General features: G+C 40.9%; 1 protein-coding gene and 1 long non-coding RNA gene across 3 annotated transcripts; one reads left to right on the forward strand and one right to left on the reverse strand.

The window, feature by feature from the left end:
* The first annotated feature begins 622 nt into the window (after positions 1–622).
* arl2 (ADP-ribosylation factor-like 2) lies at positions 623–2,522 on the forward strand. The gene is made up of 5 exons (XM_080518882.1): positions 623–803; positions 1,071–1,181; positions 1,880–2,042; positions 2,128–2,208; positions 2,281–2,522. The coding sequence occupies exons 1-5, from the start codon at positions 739–741 to the stop codon at positions 2,413–2,415; spliced, it is 555 nt and encodes a 184-aa protein (XP_080375008.1). The 5' UTR covers positions 623–738; the 3' UTR covers positions 2,416–2,522.
* Positions 2,523–2,861: 339 nt separating this feature from the next.
* On the reverse strand, positions 2,862–6,354 carry LOC308147157. Of its 2 annotated transcripts, none has more exons than XR_013937139.1 (14): positions 6,316–6,354; positions 6,114–6,137; positions 5,909–5,943; positions 5,686–5,732; positions 5,454–5,504; positions 5,159–5,198; positions 4,941–4,985; positions 4,710–4,762; positions 4,378–4,429; positions 4,135–4,204; positions 3,818–3,841; positions 3,689–3,732; positions 3,153–3,196; positions 2,862–2,946 (listed from the first exon to the last, which is right to left on the reverse strand). It is a non-coding gene; the product is annotated as an uncharacterized lncRNA (long non-coding RNA). The 2 variants fall into 2 exon arrangements; XR_013937140.1 differs by having other exon boundaries at positions 6,097–6,137; positions 6,316–6,337.
* Positions 6,355–16,062: the final 9,708 nt, after the last annotated feature.

Genomic DNA, 16,062 nt, shown 5'->3' on the forward strand with positions numbered 1-16,062 from the left:
TGATATGATCACAAGCTGAGATTATGTCATTGTGTTTTATATATGTATATACTAATTTATATTGTCTTATAAGAGGCTGCACAGTGGTTTAGTGGTTAGCTTTAGCAGTGGATGTTTTCCAAAGTACTCAGATTTCCTCCAACAGTCCAAAAACATGCATTTGAGGCAAATATGTGACTCTAAATTCCCCAGGGGAATTTAAATGTGTGTGGGATTGTGTCTCATTGTGTTTGCTGCATAAAAGATGGTGGATTTGGAGGGTAAAGTTATACACAACAGACACCAAAATATATACGGTTTAAAAGAAAAATAAGAAACACCTGACTAAGCATAGCATGATTACACAGTTGAATCGTTCACAGTAGTAGAAGCTTTGTGCATAATTCACCTTCTATATTTTTTTTCTTCTTTTTTGTAATTAATTAATGTATTGATTTATGGGGGGGGGGTCGAGTTTAATTCCCAGTTCCCAGAACCGACACTTGAGGGCACTGTGTCAAACCCGGTTCACGTCTTAAAGTGCCCTTTGACCAATCAGAGAGCGCGTTCTCCCAAACGAACCAATCACTGATGTAGTAGGGCGGGACTTAGCCTGAATCTTCTTCCTGCTTTGCAATGCTGCTTGATGGAGGCGATTATCTCCAGGAAAGTGACAACGCGTGAAACAGCAACGTGTTAAAACGGCAACTTGTAGTTTCTTCTCTGCGAGTGACTGCCGAGGAGAAAGCCGACACCGCGATGGGATTGTTGACCATCCTGAAGAAGATGAAGCAGAAGGAGCGGGAGATGAGGCTGCTGATGTTGTATCCTTTCTGTGCGAGTTAAGCTAAAATCAGCTGCAAACAATGTGCAGTTTGTGTAACTACATCATTATCACGTCTCAGAATATACCAGCATTTCACATTTAACCGTACAGTTAGATAAATATATAGAATAGCGTGTTCGGTCGGTTTGATCTGTGCGACATGACGTGAATTAGCATTTTAGCATTTTTAGTCCACTCACCCTGGAGAGATTCTGTGCAGAATAGATCTCCTTTTTGTTGTTTGTTTTTGACGTGGTTCCTTCAGAGGTCTGGATAATGCCGGGAAGACCACTATCCTGAAGAGGTTTACTGGAGAGGACGTGGACACCATCTCTCCCACACTGGGCTTCAACATCAAGACACTGGAGCACCAAGGGTACCGCCCTGCACACAACCCACTTTAATCGCTTCAAATCTTCAATGAAGCGACATTGATGACAATAAACGTGAACTGTACTAACTAGTAAATAGTTCTAATCTGATCTTAATAGCGCTTTCCCTTTTAATGTGATAATTTATGAATGACTGGACAAAATCATGAAGGCCAGCTCAGTCCTGACATGATCCCTCGAGACTGTGGCAGAGAGGAGAATGAAGGCTAAGCTCTTTTCTCTGAAGAACAATGATTCACACCCCTTGAAAGACACTGAAGTAATTTTTAGCAGATCTCCGTGTGCTATTTAAATTATCATTTCTTGTTTGTATTCTTTTGCTACTGTCCACCTGCTGCTGCAACAGTGCAAATGTCCCTGTTATGGGAAGAATAAAGGATCATCTTATCCAAGTAGCATTACAAAAAAGTAATAACTGCAGTTGATATTGTAATAATGCATAACAAAGGCTGCGTTTCTTGCAATAGTTTTGTTTTTAAGGTTGCCCATCAGATTAGGTAGGCAGTCCTATTATCAAATTATTACACTACCATTCAATGTAAATTAAAAGCCTGTCTTAAAACAATCAGATTTGCCTGAAACTTTCATTTCACAGAATCTGCTCACATGAGATTTTCCTCACTATGCATCATCAGAATATACACTTCCTCTCACACTGCACATTCTCTCCCTGCTCCACCAGGTTTAAGCTGAATATTTGGGATGTGGGTGGCCAGAAGTCGCTGCGGTCCTACTGGAGGAACTACTTTGAGAGCACAGACGGGCTGGTGTGGGTGGTGGACAGTGCAGACAGACTCAGGCTGGAGGACTGCCGACAGGAGCTGAGCACGCTGCTGCTGGAGGAGGTAAACAAACACCAAACACTTGGAACTTGTGTATTATCAAAAAATAAATGTGGAGCACACGTTTGATTCTTGTTCCCATGTGCAGAGGCTGGCAGGTGCAACGCTGCTGGTGTACGCCAACAAACAGGATTTACCTGGAGCCTTGTCCAAAGAAGCAATACGAGAGGTAAGCAGCATTTTTTACTTTGCAGCTTCAATAAGATATCAAGTTTGAGCGTTTCATCTCGTGTCCCTGCAGACGCTGGCTCTGGACGAGATCAAAACTCATCACTGGTGCATCCTTGATTGCAGCGCATTAACGGGGCAGAACCTGCTTGCAGGAATGGACTGGTTATTAGAAGACATTAGTGCACGGATCTTCACCATGGACTGATCGTGATCACTTGTCCCGGACATCCAGAATGTCAGACCAAAGTTGAAACTGTACATTTGGTCAGCTTTGACTCATGTTTTATATGTTCTTTCCCATTAAATTTGATTTGAGCATTTGGCAGTGTTGTGGTTAGTAGTAAACTATATACCCAGTTTGTTTGAAGGAAGCCCTTGTGGATTTAACATTCTCACAATACCACTTGAACATAGTTGTGCTCAGCTAAAATTTAGGCGGATGCCAACTATGTCAATATTTAGATGTAATGGTGCTTCAGGCCTTTTTCACCTTTTAAAACACTGAAGAGTGAAATTTAGTCAAGTTTATAATTCTCACTGAAAATTAAATTTCAATGGGGCCGTTCACCAAATTCTTCCAACAGTTTGGATCCTATAAATGATTCTAGTCAATCCAAAACCATCAATCCCACAAATAAAAGCAAAAAGAAATTGAATGCAATTAGGAAAACTTTTATTTCATCTCAAAATGCATAATGAGGCAACATTCCTCAATTGAAGTCCAGTTCTGTGTGACCTGAATGGGGGAAAAAAAAAACAATTTTTTTAAGAAAAGTCTTCACCAAAGCCATACTTTGTTATCGTGGGCTTTTAAAGCATGTTCTAATCAGAGGGGTACCAATCAGTCATGAATTATCAGACTGGGGCGGTAATAGTAACTCATCACTTGAATTTTAGTTACTTTAGGCTGAAGTGAATACAAGGTCTTTAATATAAACTCACCAACAAACTGAACTCCGCAGGAAGACTCCATGGCACACCAGGACCTAAAAAAACAAAGCAACTTTTACAACTTTGAAACCAACTTCCATTTTGCCAATTAAAGAGATTCTTCTGGGAGGAGTCAGCATTTTTTTTCAGTTATGCCAATGGCGGTTCTCCCACTCCATCAGAGCTCCAGCAGGTCACCTTACACCTCAGGGTCAGGGTTCTCGGTGCCATACTGGGTCAACAGGAGGGGAGGCCAAAGGGACCGAACTGTGTATACAATGGAACGTCATCATTCAACTTTCCCAGAGGTTTAATAAATAAAAATTAGTCAATGCTTGGATTTCATAAAGCAAGTTTGTGGTCTCTACCCACAATCACCATGCTTTTTTTAGTTTCTTGGGCCATCATTACCATAAGCATCTTTTGGTCCAACAACTAATGTGCAATAGTCCTGATCAGACATGCACTTATAGAAAGGGATGGCAGTCGAAACTTCATTGAAAATAGTTACTTGTAGCAGTGACTCAAAGCAATTTTTATACACTCACCAATAAACTGAACGTTGCATGAAGATTTCATTTGATGCCAGAACCTAAAATTGAAATTACTTGTTACTTTTGCAACTTTTAGCACAGCAACTGTCAACCACCATCATACAAATTAAATAAAGTGTTTACCTTTCACACCGTAGAAATCAGCACCTGGAACATAGAAAAAAATTAAAATTAAGTCATGCCCATTTTGTGGCCCAACGAGCACAAAGTCAGTTAATCAAATAGTCCTGATCAGAGGGGTACCAATCAGTCATGAATCTTCAGACTGGGGCGGTAATAGACACTCATCACATCTGACATTAAGTTTATACACAGCATGTACTACAAATACTCAGACAAACCTCTGTGCCATACTGAGCCTGCAGGAGGAGAGGCCAGCGGTGCAGATACCAAATAGGAAAAACATCTAGACTGTCCTTCAATCCATCATTTCCACAAACCTTTTGCAGTAACAGTCAGCTTTCCTGCAGTGTCGCCTACGACTCCCTTGCTTGGGACAGCCTTCAACGCCTGCAACAGGAGAAGAGTGTCACATCAGCTAGCTGAAGGGGTTTGAACAACTGTACTCAAGAGACGCTGGCAGGATCAGAGGGGTACCAATCAGTCATAATTAATCAGACTGGGGCGGTAAAAAGAACATCACATCCTGACACTACAACTACAAACAGTGCAAAGAAACTCACCTCATGTGGGACAACTGCTCCCACGCCGCCTCTCCAGCTTCCTCATGTGGACCTAATAAGACATTTGGCCATTAGGACAATCACTTCCCGTCACGAAATTTTTACTAGAGTCAACTCCATTGCTTAGATTCCCTCTCAGACTGTTGGTAGCCCCAACAATTCGTCACCTTATTGCCAAGGCAACACCAGTGGGTTCACCTTTTCAGGTCTAGCGTTGACGCAAGGCGTAAGACGCGTGCAGGGAGTCATCATAAAGGAAACAAGACCAACATGCATTTCTGTCTTGTCGCCAGTCAACACCCCCCAAAAAATAGTTTTCAGATCTCACTTACTTTGGTTTAACAGTAGGGTCGAGTAGAGCCAAGCATCCCCTGCAAGCCACATCCTAAAACACACAAAAAGTCATCAGGCCTGTGTACACAAGTCACCAGACTCGAGTGCTTGTTATGACCGATATCAGATATTAAAAGTTTCTCAACAGGTGTTCAGACGAACGAGATTCCAGATGTATCTCATCATTATCAGCCACGATATGAATATTAAACTAAAGCGGGCCGTCTTACCATCACTGGACGTCTCCATTGCGTCTCTCAGGCAGACCGAATTACCTGAAAGAAAGAAACACACCTCAGTCACAACCCCGATATGATGATTAAAAAGTTTAGCGAAAGATTTTTAGAGTTGCTCAGATGTTCGTGTCGTTTCACAGCGGTTCAAAGTGAGCTAAGTTCATAATCATTGCAACAGTATTACTGAACTGTGATCAAACATAAAAACTCACCATGGGGATTTCATACAAGTAGATATTCGGTCACCAGCCGCTGCAAAAGACAAGTCATAAATTCAACTGGGAGGAAACGCAAAAACACAATTCACAATGTTGGCGTCAAGACACGTTTGATCAGTGCTTTGGTGACAAACTGCCATGTGACATTAGTCGTCCAGGTGTTAAATGGGTGCTAACCCATGTCATCCTTTCAAACAGTCAATCGGTTCCACATATTTAAGACTTTAATTCAAGATCTATACTCCAAACACTCTACTAAACCATTTTGACGTGTCCCATCATCACTTACCAGCTTATCAATTGCAGAGGTTGCTCTTGACATGTCAAGTCACACCTCCATCTAAGATGAGGAAAAATTGGTCAAAATTTGTTTACAATACTACAAATCCCCCAACTTATCTGTGGGTTATCAGATTAAAGTGTGACATCACTTTACTCAGGCATATGCTTGTCATTATAGTCATTCATCACTTTAAACACCCAATTGATTAGTCAAGTATGTGCTCAAGTGTGTTTCTCACCGACATACTGCCGCTTGAAGATGATCAAGTGGACGGCGAAGGACAACCTACAAGGAATGGTTCATGTTTAGTATAACTTTTTAAAATATTCAGAAGCTGCATACTTCTGTTGAAGGCTGATCAGATTAAAAGTAACATCACTAATATCAGGTATATGCTTGTCTTCATGGAAATCATCACTTGCAGCCTCTATATACTTGATTTAAATGTCAAGTCTGCTCACCTTCAATAATATTCTTATTCAAGTCCATTCACCATCTAAGAGGATGAAATTCACAATTAAAATCTGGGATTTTAATAAACAAAAGCACGTTTGCAGGCTCGCTGCTCAGAATCTGATAGAAGTTTCTTCAAAATGATTCAGTAAGAGAGAGTTCAGATTCATCAATGCAGCACAGTGAGGTGCACAACCTGATCATTATAGTCACCTCATGGAGGAAGTCTCCCCATATCTGCAAGGACAAGGGAGAAATTCAGAGTTTTTAGGCGATAGTGTCAATTATTCTGCGTTAAAATGAACACATGCTACTCAGATTAGTGTTTGAGTGTCTTCAATTAATTCAGTGAGAGAGTTCAATGTGAACATCATAGTAGCAGAGAAAGTCACGTATTAACGTGGATAAACTGTACCTTTGCACGTGTCCAGTTTCAGGTCTTTCGCCATCTGCAAGCAGAATAAAAAAAAAAAGTGGTGAGTGACTGACCACGTGACTGGCGTGCAACGTGCGTTTGCCGAGAATAAAAGCTTCTAGTTGTGCAAAAGCGTCTCATATCAGATAAATATAATGTGCAATCACAGTCATTCAGTACAGGTCTGTGAGTTTATCATCATCTAGAGACGCTGCTGGGAGGACGCGCGCAAAAAAACGAGGTGCGGCCATTACCCGTGAATAAAACACGACGTGGCCTGATATGCGACAAAATATCCCATAAAATACACACACGGTGTGCTGATGTTTATGTTTAGAACGTTAAGCAGATGAAATAACCAAGTTATTGAAGCGGATGGTTCAGGATTGAGAAGCAAGCAGGTCGGAGCTAAACCGAATGCAACGTGCAAAAATATAAAAAATAAAGAGCAACGCGAACAAACTAGTTATAACAAAGCAAAAGGTTTCGCTTCAGATGCTAATTACAGCTGCGAATGTAGTACAAAATAGTTCTAAACTTAGAAAGAATAATGCAGAAGTTGTGTCTCTTACCTTCAGATATCAGGAGGAAGTGGAAGAAGGAAGGGGTGCGTCTGCTTTTTATGTCCCCCTTCAGGACTCCTCCCACCGGATGCCCCAGCGGAACCATCCCCTTTGCCGTGTTAAAAAAAAACTAATACTAATAATAATTCAATAAATGTGTACCTTCATTGTGCTGCAAAAGATAAACCACTCCAATATGAGAATGCAGATGTGAAAGGATTTTACATTCAGGATAACATGTCGCAGATACGTTGGGTTTCTCGCTGTTTTGTATTTGGCTCCATATAAATAAAGTTGAACTGAATTGAATTGAAATTGAATTGATCCCCTCCACGAGGTGGCAGCAGTGATATCGGACTGGGAAGTGTAGACAACCAGCCAGACCAGCTTGCGTAAGATCGAAGAGTGACAGTCGTCAGACTTTTATTTATTTTTTAATCATATTCATATTATAAGCTGCTGCTTATATAATATCAATTTAATTTGTATTCCCGAAAATGAGGTGGCCATGTTTAATTCTTGATATAATGAATGCGAGAAATAGTACTGAATATAATAACTACTTCTAAACTGAGTAAACTAAAATAGAACAAAATGTTGTGGGAATAATAAACCTCAAAAATTAAGAACTTCTTGACATGTAATGTCATTACCAATACCTGCTGTTTGACTGGAGTTACTTGTCTGAAATATAATCTACATTTAAAACACATGTATTATACTAATAATAAAGTTCCGAGAACTTTACATCGTGATAGGGATATAATCAGAATTCTCTTTGCTACAAGAATAAACTTAAAGGTAATGGGTCAAATACTAAAAATTCATTCATGTTGACAAACTATGTTTATGTTCTAATACTGACCCAGCCATACACAGATGTACGTCACTGCTTTTTGTGTGATTATCAGCTATCTACATCATTTCAAATCAGTGCATGATGATATCAGTTTGCTCCAGTTTACTCTGGCAAAATGAAAGTTAAAGTAAGTGACCTGATTTTTTTTTTTACGGCTTATAGAAAAAGTCATTTTAAACCATCCAACCCATCTGTAGAGCTTAGAAGGAACACATTACAAATATTTAGTTGCTGGAGTCAATTAGCACTTTCAAGTAACAGTACTTTTATTTTTTGCTTATTTGACTTCATTTCATGTAGGTTTGGTAGTTACCTCAAAATCTCCTCTTAGTGCCCAAGTGGGCCTTTTCATATGGATTTTGTAAGAAACAAATGTGTAATTAATTCATAAGAAAGTATCTGTGAATGTTTGTATATGTTTACAAAGAAAATGTGTTCCCTTAATGTCCTTTCTGAGATATTTCAGTCATAAGAATGTGTTAGATGGACAATCTGATTCTATAATGACTCTGATTTACAGCTGGTGTCTATGCTTTTATGAGTGTTTATGGAGGAGTAAAAAAGATTAAATCTATTCAAAGTTCCACAATTCATTGCTTTTTAATGTGAATTAGAATAAACAAAAAACATCAAAGGTCATGCTGGTGTCGCCATTACTGTTTTTTAAAATAACTTAATAGAAATAACTAATAGTTCTTCTGATCCAGTTGTTCTTTCTGAAACACACACATACACACCCACACACACACACACACAAAGTTCTCATGAGGAAGACATTAACATGCTGTGCTGTGTAACAAATCTAACATATTTAAGACATAGTTCTTAAGAACACGCACACAAAATAAAATTTAATCTTGTATTTCTCCATAGATGTCATCACATGTTGCAGGCTGCAGGGCCTTGTGTAAATGTTCTGTCATTACCTTTAACTGATTACTGATTAACAGCCATACAGCCATAAACTTCACCCATAATCATTAAGGGATGTAAATATAGCAACGAGAACAAGAGTCCACTGATCAGTCACCACTTTTTGAAAATCTTCCGTTCCCTTTGGTTACACGTCAACAATACAGTGGTTTCATAATGCTAATCCATAGGAAATGGAGATTATTTGTAATACAAGCTCTTAACTAGTGGACCAGTTACAAGAAAACACACATTGTTAGGATGTTGCACCAAATCTGCCTTGAAATGTAAAATTAAGAAGAGAGAAAAACTAGAATCTGCTGAACTCAGTCACATAAAGACTAGACTTTTCTATTCCAGCCTCTCCGATAGACTTCAATGTCAACTTAACAGAATAGCTTCCCCATATAATCCATGCACACCATGATGTGATCAGGCAGTAAACATGAGATTGAGTAATCACGACTCAGTAACAAATAATTAAAGCCGCTTAAGTCCAATGAATTACACAAACACATCGTCTGACTGTAGAAGTCACAACAAAGACATGGCAGATGTCTTAAGGGCAGAACTGTCCATCCTGGTTCAGTAGTCAGGAAAACACTGAATTATAACAATGATCAAAATCCTGATTCAATCGGATTAAAAAGAGTTTGGTTTTCTTTTCCATGTTGTTTTCCAGTTCTACCGGAACTCAGCTAACGTAGATCTGTGATCGAGCTTCTTCTTGGACGACGGCGATGAGGGTGATTGTGAGGAAGATGTCATGGGTGTGAGCGTGACGCTGTAGAGGTTGTTGAGGAAGGCCTCCCAGCCACGTCGAAAAACTCGGTCCAAAGCCTGACGGGAACAGAGGAAAAGAGGCATTTAACAAGGATAACCAGCGAGACTGAATTGATGCCACATTTCATTTAAACCAGGAGTGTAAGATTGACATTATTAAATCACCAGCACACTGTACCATAGCAGGTTTATAATTAACACACAGACAGAGGGGAGCAGTTGAATGGGTCTTTGTAATGAGGATTTGCCCATGACTATAAAAGGCATTTTCGCCTGTTAGGTGCTAGGTATGTTAACATCCATTAGATGGCGGTAGAGTGAGTTGAGTAGTGCAAAAAGTTCATGGTGATTTTGTTTGGAAGTGCCCCATTCAAATTTAAATCTCGAAATATTTTCATTCACTCCTTTCAGTGTAGTGTTTGCATACTCAGATGACCATTTTGAAGCCATGTCTACACCTTATATTTGGTTTAACCCGCCTTTGGAAATGACAGTTCTGTGCTATTAATCAGTATGCATCTGTGCTTTTAGTATTGAAGGTGATGGAAGAAAAACTCCAATTGTTTTTGTGCAATGTGGCATCTGCTCTATTAAAAAAAAAAACCCAACTCAGTCACTTGAAAGTATTTGGAAACCAATGGTCCACGCCTGTTGCTATAGTAACTTGCGATTTATTTTATTTATTTTTTTGGCGTTTCAAGGACATTCAAGCCGTAGTTCACAGCTACAGAGAGCAGAAACAGGATGCAGATTAAACATTGCTTTAATTACCGAAAACGACCCTGCTGTGTCTTTGGTGAGGCAGTTTTTTAATCTGGCAGGAGGTCAGACTCGGAGGCCCGGAGGGGAGGCGGCTGATTGACAACAGAGGAATGCGTTTTATGGTGTGGGTTTAGCAGGCGGGTCAGCGCTGCCTTCCCTCCGGTCCACCGATCAAAGGACCTGATACAGGAGGCACAGGAATGTCACCTCTGTGTGTGTGTGTGTGTGTGTTTCAGCATGTGACTCAGGTGAGAGTACACGCTGTGCTTTCTCCTGCCACCACTGCTAAAAGCTTTTTTTTTTTCTTTTTATGTCATTAAATATGACGCAGAGGAGGGGGGGTGGGGGGGGGGGGGGTAAAAGCTGCCTGCCTAATGTGCTGGTGACATGCACCAATGGCCACTGTACTTTGACCCTGGCCGCAGTTCATTAAGGTGATGTGGTGGTTTCCATGGCGATTAATAACCCAGCGTGCATTAGGTGTAGGATGTGGAAGGAGAACTTTACCCCGCTGTTCTACAAACTCTGAACACTCCATTATGTAACACTGTGATGGTTAACCCTGGGCGAAATGTGGGTTTTATGCAAATGTGAGGCGCAGAAGTTAGGACGGTGTCTTGGTATCAATCAACACAAACACTGAGGTCAAATTGCTTCTCACCTTGCGATAATTCTTCCTTTTCACCACCTTCATGGCCTCCTCTTGCTCCATCCTAATCTTCCTCTCCTCTGCGTCCTCTTCGTCCCGTCCTCTCTTCTTGTCTCTGATCAGGACCTGGTCGTCCTCATTCTCTCGAACCGGGAAGTGAACAACGGCAGGCTCCCTTCCCCGCCCCATCTCCTCGTCTTCCTCCTCTGCTCTCTTCATCTTCTCGATCTCGACCTCTATGACGGCGGCGGCCCGACTCGGCCTGTCCTCTCGGGCCGCGTCGTCCTCGTCCCTCCCCTCCTTCTGCTTCCTCCTGGAGCTTCTCCTCCACCTGCTGCTGCGGCGGCTGGGTTTCCTGCGCAGCAGCGTCTCCCCGTCGTCTTCCACCGGCCCTTCAGAGAAGTCGAGCGTCTCAGCCTCGTCCCGCTCGTCGGCCAGAGAAGTCTGGACCGCTGTCTGAGAAGGGCTGCTGCTCAGGTCTCCCCCTTCTCTGTTGCCGCTTACTTCCCGGCCCTCTGCGGCGAGCTCCGGCTCGTCAAGGCGACCGTAGAACCCGCTGGATTTGTCCAAAAACTTTGGCGCCCGGATGGAGCTTCGCACCGATCCCTTCCTGGAACTCCTGCCGATCGTCATCGTCTCGCTTTACTTGTGCTTCTTGTGTCCTCTCTTTTTGTCTTGCTCCTGCTCCTCTTCTGTTACTCCTAAGAGACAAGGAGCACAAAAGACGAGAGCTTAATGGCCGTTATACGATCCGGGCCCTCGTACTCACCGCCAGGCGACTTATGGTAAGAGTTCATCGCAGCTCGCGGGGGAAACATGTCACGGTTCGGGAAAGGTGGAGGATGACAAAAAGCAGAGCAAATACCAGGCCTGATCATTGAGATAGCATGAAGTCACAAGCAAGAGTGAAATGCAGGCGTTATCAGTGGAGGTCAGCTCCAAGGATGGAATGTGCTTGACAATACATTTGTTACGCAACACCACCGAATGTTTAGAGACAAGAAGAAAAAAAAATTTTTTTTCCTCCATCATTTGGTTGCTTTGAATCTCAACCTTCAGCTCGACTTTTTTATTTTCTTTCTTTTTCAATATAAATTGATTGATTTCATTTGTGTGCTTGAGGCTGGAAGTCAGAGTCAAGCTTATCAGGGCCGCGATAACGACTCAATGTCAAACGACACGGTGTTCTGACAGTCCAAGACAAACACAGACGCGGACGCGCAGTCAGACTCTGATTCCGGCTGAACAGCAGCCGGAATCACGTGACTTCGGATTGACTCACGGTCCGTGTCACTGTCACTGAAACATTAAGACGCTAAATGCATTGATTTCTGAGTCACAGATCGGCGATGCGGCTGCAGACCAAGAGACCAAAAGAAACTCCAGCGACATCACCTTGAGTTATGCAAGAAGTTACTTCAACCAAACACTGCTCTGTTTGAATACTCTTATCGTTTGCTTTATGTAAACCCTGCCTTTCAATCCTTTAGCCAATCTGCAAGTGCACTTTTATATAATATATGAGAAGCGAGGGATGATGAGAATTATAACAAAAGCTGTTAAATGATAAGTTTGAAAAAACCTTCTGATTGTGAATTCCTAAGCTGTTGCATTGCTTGAAATGATTATCTTGAAATGATCTTCTAACTACAAAGAGACACAGAAACGTATATTAAGCTGAATATTATTTTATTCTATTTATTTTTGATGTGACCATTTGCCTTTTGTTGAACTTTCCAGGGTTTTTTTTTCCGCCTGTCGGTTTCCGTAAAAACAACTGGTCTGACTCCTCTGACTATTTCTCGAATGGAACTTCCCTAAATGATTGCATGAGCAGTCTGGCTCATTTGCAGTTTTAGAGGTTTGTGCGGAGAAGTTCAGCAGTCATGTGAATGGTTTTGTCACATCAGACGCAAATGATTTGAGTCATTGTGGGAAGTAAACCGATGCATTTCCAAACTCATCCCAGATAGAAGGCAGATTCTATAAATATTCTATAGATAGATATTTATAAACGCTTAGTTGATAATTCTTTGAAAATCATCTAATCCCACTGAATCAGTGTATTTCTGGAACATTTATTTGTAAATAATGGAGCCAATATAAATTCCTTAAATTCAGTAAAGTAAAATTTTTAAACTGTTTCTAATAGAGAAGTATCTCAGGGTACTTGAGTAAATTTACAAAATTACTTTTTGCCACTGCAGAAAACTCACATGTCACATAATCTGCCAGTGATTCAGATTAAGGAATAAAGACTGAAACGTGTTACTAAACAAGAGGAAAAGTCAAGGCAAACACAAGTAATGAGACTGCAGCAGCATTTCATTTGTAATCAAGACAATATATGATACATTATAAAAGAAAACGAAGCTGATTGATAACACTTGTACGCATGGCGTCACGCCAAGTTAAAGAAAAGCATTTTAAATAGAGGAAAAGTTTAAAAGTCTCACCGGAGGTCCCTGAGTTGTTTCTTCTCCTTGTTCCAGTGTCAGTCTGAATGAATGACTGCAGCTGGGAGCTCAGTATAACTCCCCTCTCACACACACACACACACACACACACACACACACACACACACACACACACACACACACACACACACACACACACACACACACACACACACACAGCGTCACCAGCAGCCCTGCCCAGACCTGCAGATCTGTCGTCACTGGAGACACGCACATACACACACATACACACACACACACACACACACACACACACACACACACACACACACACACACACACACACACACACACACACACACACACACACACACACACACACACACGATCGAGAACTCTTTGTCTTTCTTTTTAGTCCTTTCACATTTTCTCTTTCCATCCTTGAAACACACAAAGTGAGAGATAACTCCACATTAAACAAGCCACACACACTCATCTCTTATCAGCAGCAATCAGTTATTAACCACGAACGTCCTCAGCTGTTGCAGAAGCATCAACTTTAACCCACAAAGCTGATCCTATTCATGTGACAATTTATTAATACTTACAGACATTTTATTGCCGTTAAAGTACATTTCCAGGTGGTACTGTCTCACCAGAGACACATAGTTACATGTAGGTTTAATAGGATTAATGAAACACAAGCTATGCACGCTGACTCACTACAGTCCTGAGACAGACAAATAGTAATGGTTCACAGATTTTCTTCAAACCAAAATCACTTTAATTTACCCTTATATATATCTTATATATTTCCAGAATACTGCTATTGAAACATCACAGATTAATATAAACATTTTGGAAACAACTGCACTCCTGCACAAAACTATGAAATATTCAGGAATTCTCAGGAAATTATCTGCTTAAATGCCACTTTCAATTGACTTTTAGATAAATGTTTTCAAGGTCTCCTCACCTCGGCCTTATTCATGAACAGATTATTCACAAAGACGATCCTCACTATTAAACGTCTGTATCAAATCCATTTCAAAGACTAACTTTTAATGTCATTTAAATATCTTTAAATCTGGAAGGTTTTTTTTCCTTCAAAACTTACATTTTACATTTAAATATATATACTTTTGCTATATTTGGAAGTCAGGGTAAATAAACAAGCCCTTTGAATAAGTGGAATAAAAAGGATTAGCGTCACCAACTGAGAAAGCTGATGTCAGAAATGATTTATTACTTTGTGAATGTACTTTATTTATTTTAAATGAGAATATTACTAATACCTTTGGGTAATTGTGTGATTTCATTCAAAACCTCATTAGTTTCCGTTCTTTTGGGAGCCGCTCTCATCCCCCCCCCCCCACACACACAGTCCCAATACATACATTTAAGACTAATGACATTGATAATCAACAGGAGTATATGTTCGAGACTTCTGCTTCCGAAATGAGGATCAATGTATTAAATGTGTGTTTCTCTCAGGCTGGATGGGTGGCTCCACCCTGGTGGAAGGTATGTGTGCAGATTAGTTAAGCTCACCTGCACATGTTGGCCTTGTGTTTGGACGGTAAACACAGAGCATGGGCGGATCTGGGAGCGGGTTGTGTGTTGGGTAACTATCCAGGTTCCTGTTTTTCTCAACAAAGGATGCACAACAAACTTTGTGTAACTTTGATGAGAGCGAGAAACCACACTGGAAAACACAAACGTTCGACTGCAGCGTGTTGAATCGCGGCATGAAAGTTGAGCTGCTGGATTCCAGCAGCTGGAAGGTTTCAGACGGGAATGAAACCCACCTTCGACAGTCACAAGCGGTTCTGGGTTCAAATTCACTTTTATGTGCAAGTCGGAGTGAATCACAGCGTTTCAAACATCGAACGCGATGACTTCAGCTCCTCTTACTCACCTTACTTCAAAATACAGACCCTGTGATGTGTGTGTGTGTGTGTGTGTGTGTGTGTTATCATCAATCTCCATATATGGTTTAACTCAAAATGACTCCAGTGACTTCACTTTGAGAGGGTGTAACCGCGAGAAGGTTGAAGGTTGGACAGCATGAACAAGTTGAGGATTGCTTAGCTGGAGGGCGATGATCATGATCATGATGCGACAAATAGACCTCTCATCTAGTTATAGTCGGGGTTTGGTATCGACTCGTTAGACAAAAGTCAGTAAAAAAAAACTAAATGCAGACAAACTTTATGACAAGTGTAAAACAACAGCCGTGCCTGAGGCGACTGAAACTGTTCACCTGACAGTCAGACGGAGAACAGATGTTGCTGTTGGCTTCAATTTAGGAACTGTAGCGACTCTTTTATGTCAGCAGATTTGAAATGAGCAAAGGTCAGGTCAGAATCCAAACGACGCAAGAGGCAGGATTAAGAGATGTCTGCACACAGCTTCATTGAGATTTCAGTATAAATATAATTTATTAAGGCCTTTGTGATGATATTAAAGGGGGAAATTAAGATCTAAATTTGCCAACATAAAGCCGTTTTAAAGGGGGGGGCACTTCAATTAAAGTCATAGTGACCAGGATGTCCTTCACGACCCTTTGTGTCAAATTTCTCGACATTTTTTCTGATGATCAATATTCACTTTCCTGTACTGGCCTGTTTTGTGCCCTTATATTTTTCAGTTTTTATTCTACGTTTTGTGAATCTTTTTGTTGCCGTTTGATTGGCTTTCAAACAAAAGATAATTAAAATAAATCTCCAGCCCTTCAAATATACACCCATTGTTAATATGAGGCTATACAGAGAGATAAAACACTGTTTTATATTATCATGG

This window comes from Blennius ocellaris (genome assembly GCF_963422515.1).
Source record: "Blennius ocellaris genome assembly, chromosome: 23".
In the NCBI taxonomy this organism is placed as follows: domain Eukaryota; kingdom Metazoa; phylum Chordata; class Actinopteri; order Blenniiformes; family Blenniidae; genus Blennius; species Blennius ocellaris.

What these genes read in the sequence shown, in the direction of transcription:
- arl2 (XM_080518882.1), top strand. Translation starts at nt 739, where the DNA reads ATGGGATTGTTGACCATCCTGAAGAAGATGAAGCAGAAGGAGCGGGAG. An exon ending in GAGATGAGGCTGCTGATGTT is followed by an intron (nt 804 to 1,070) that starts GTATCCTTTCTG and finishes TGGTTCCTTCAG; the next exon opens with AGGTCTGGATAATGCCGGGA. An exon ending in AAGACACTGGAGCACCAAGG is followed by an intron (nt 1,182 to 1,879) that starts GTACCGCCCTGC and finishes CTGCTCCACCAG; the next exon opens with GTTTAAGCTGAATATTTGGG.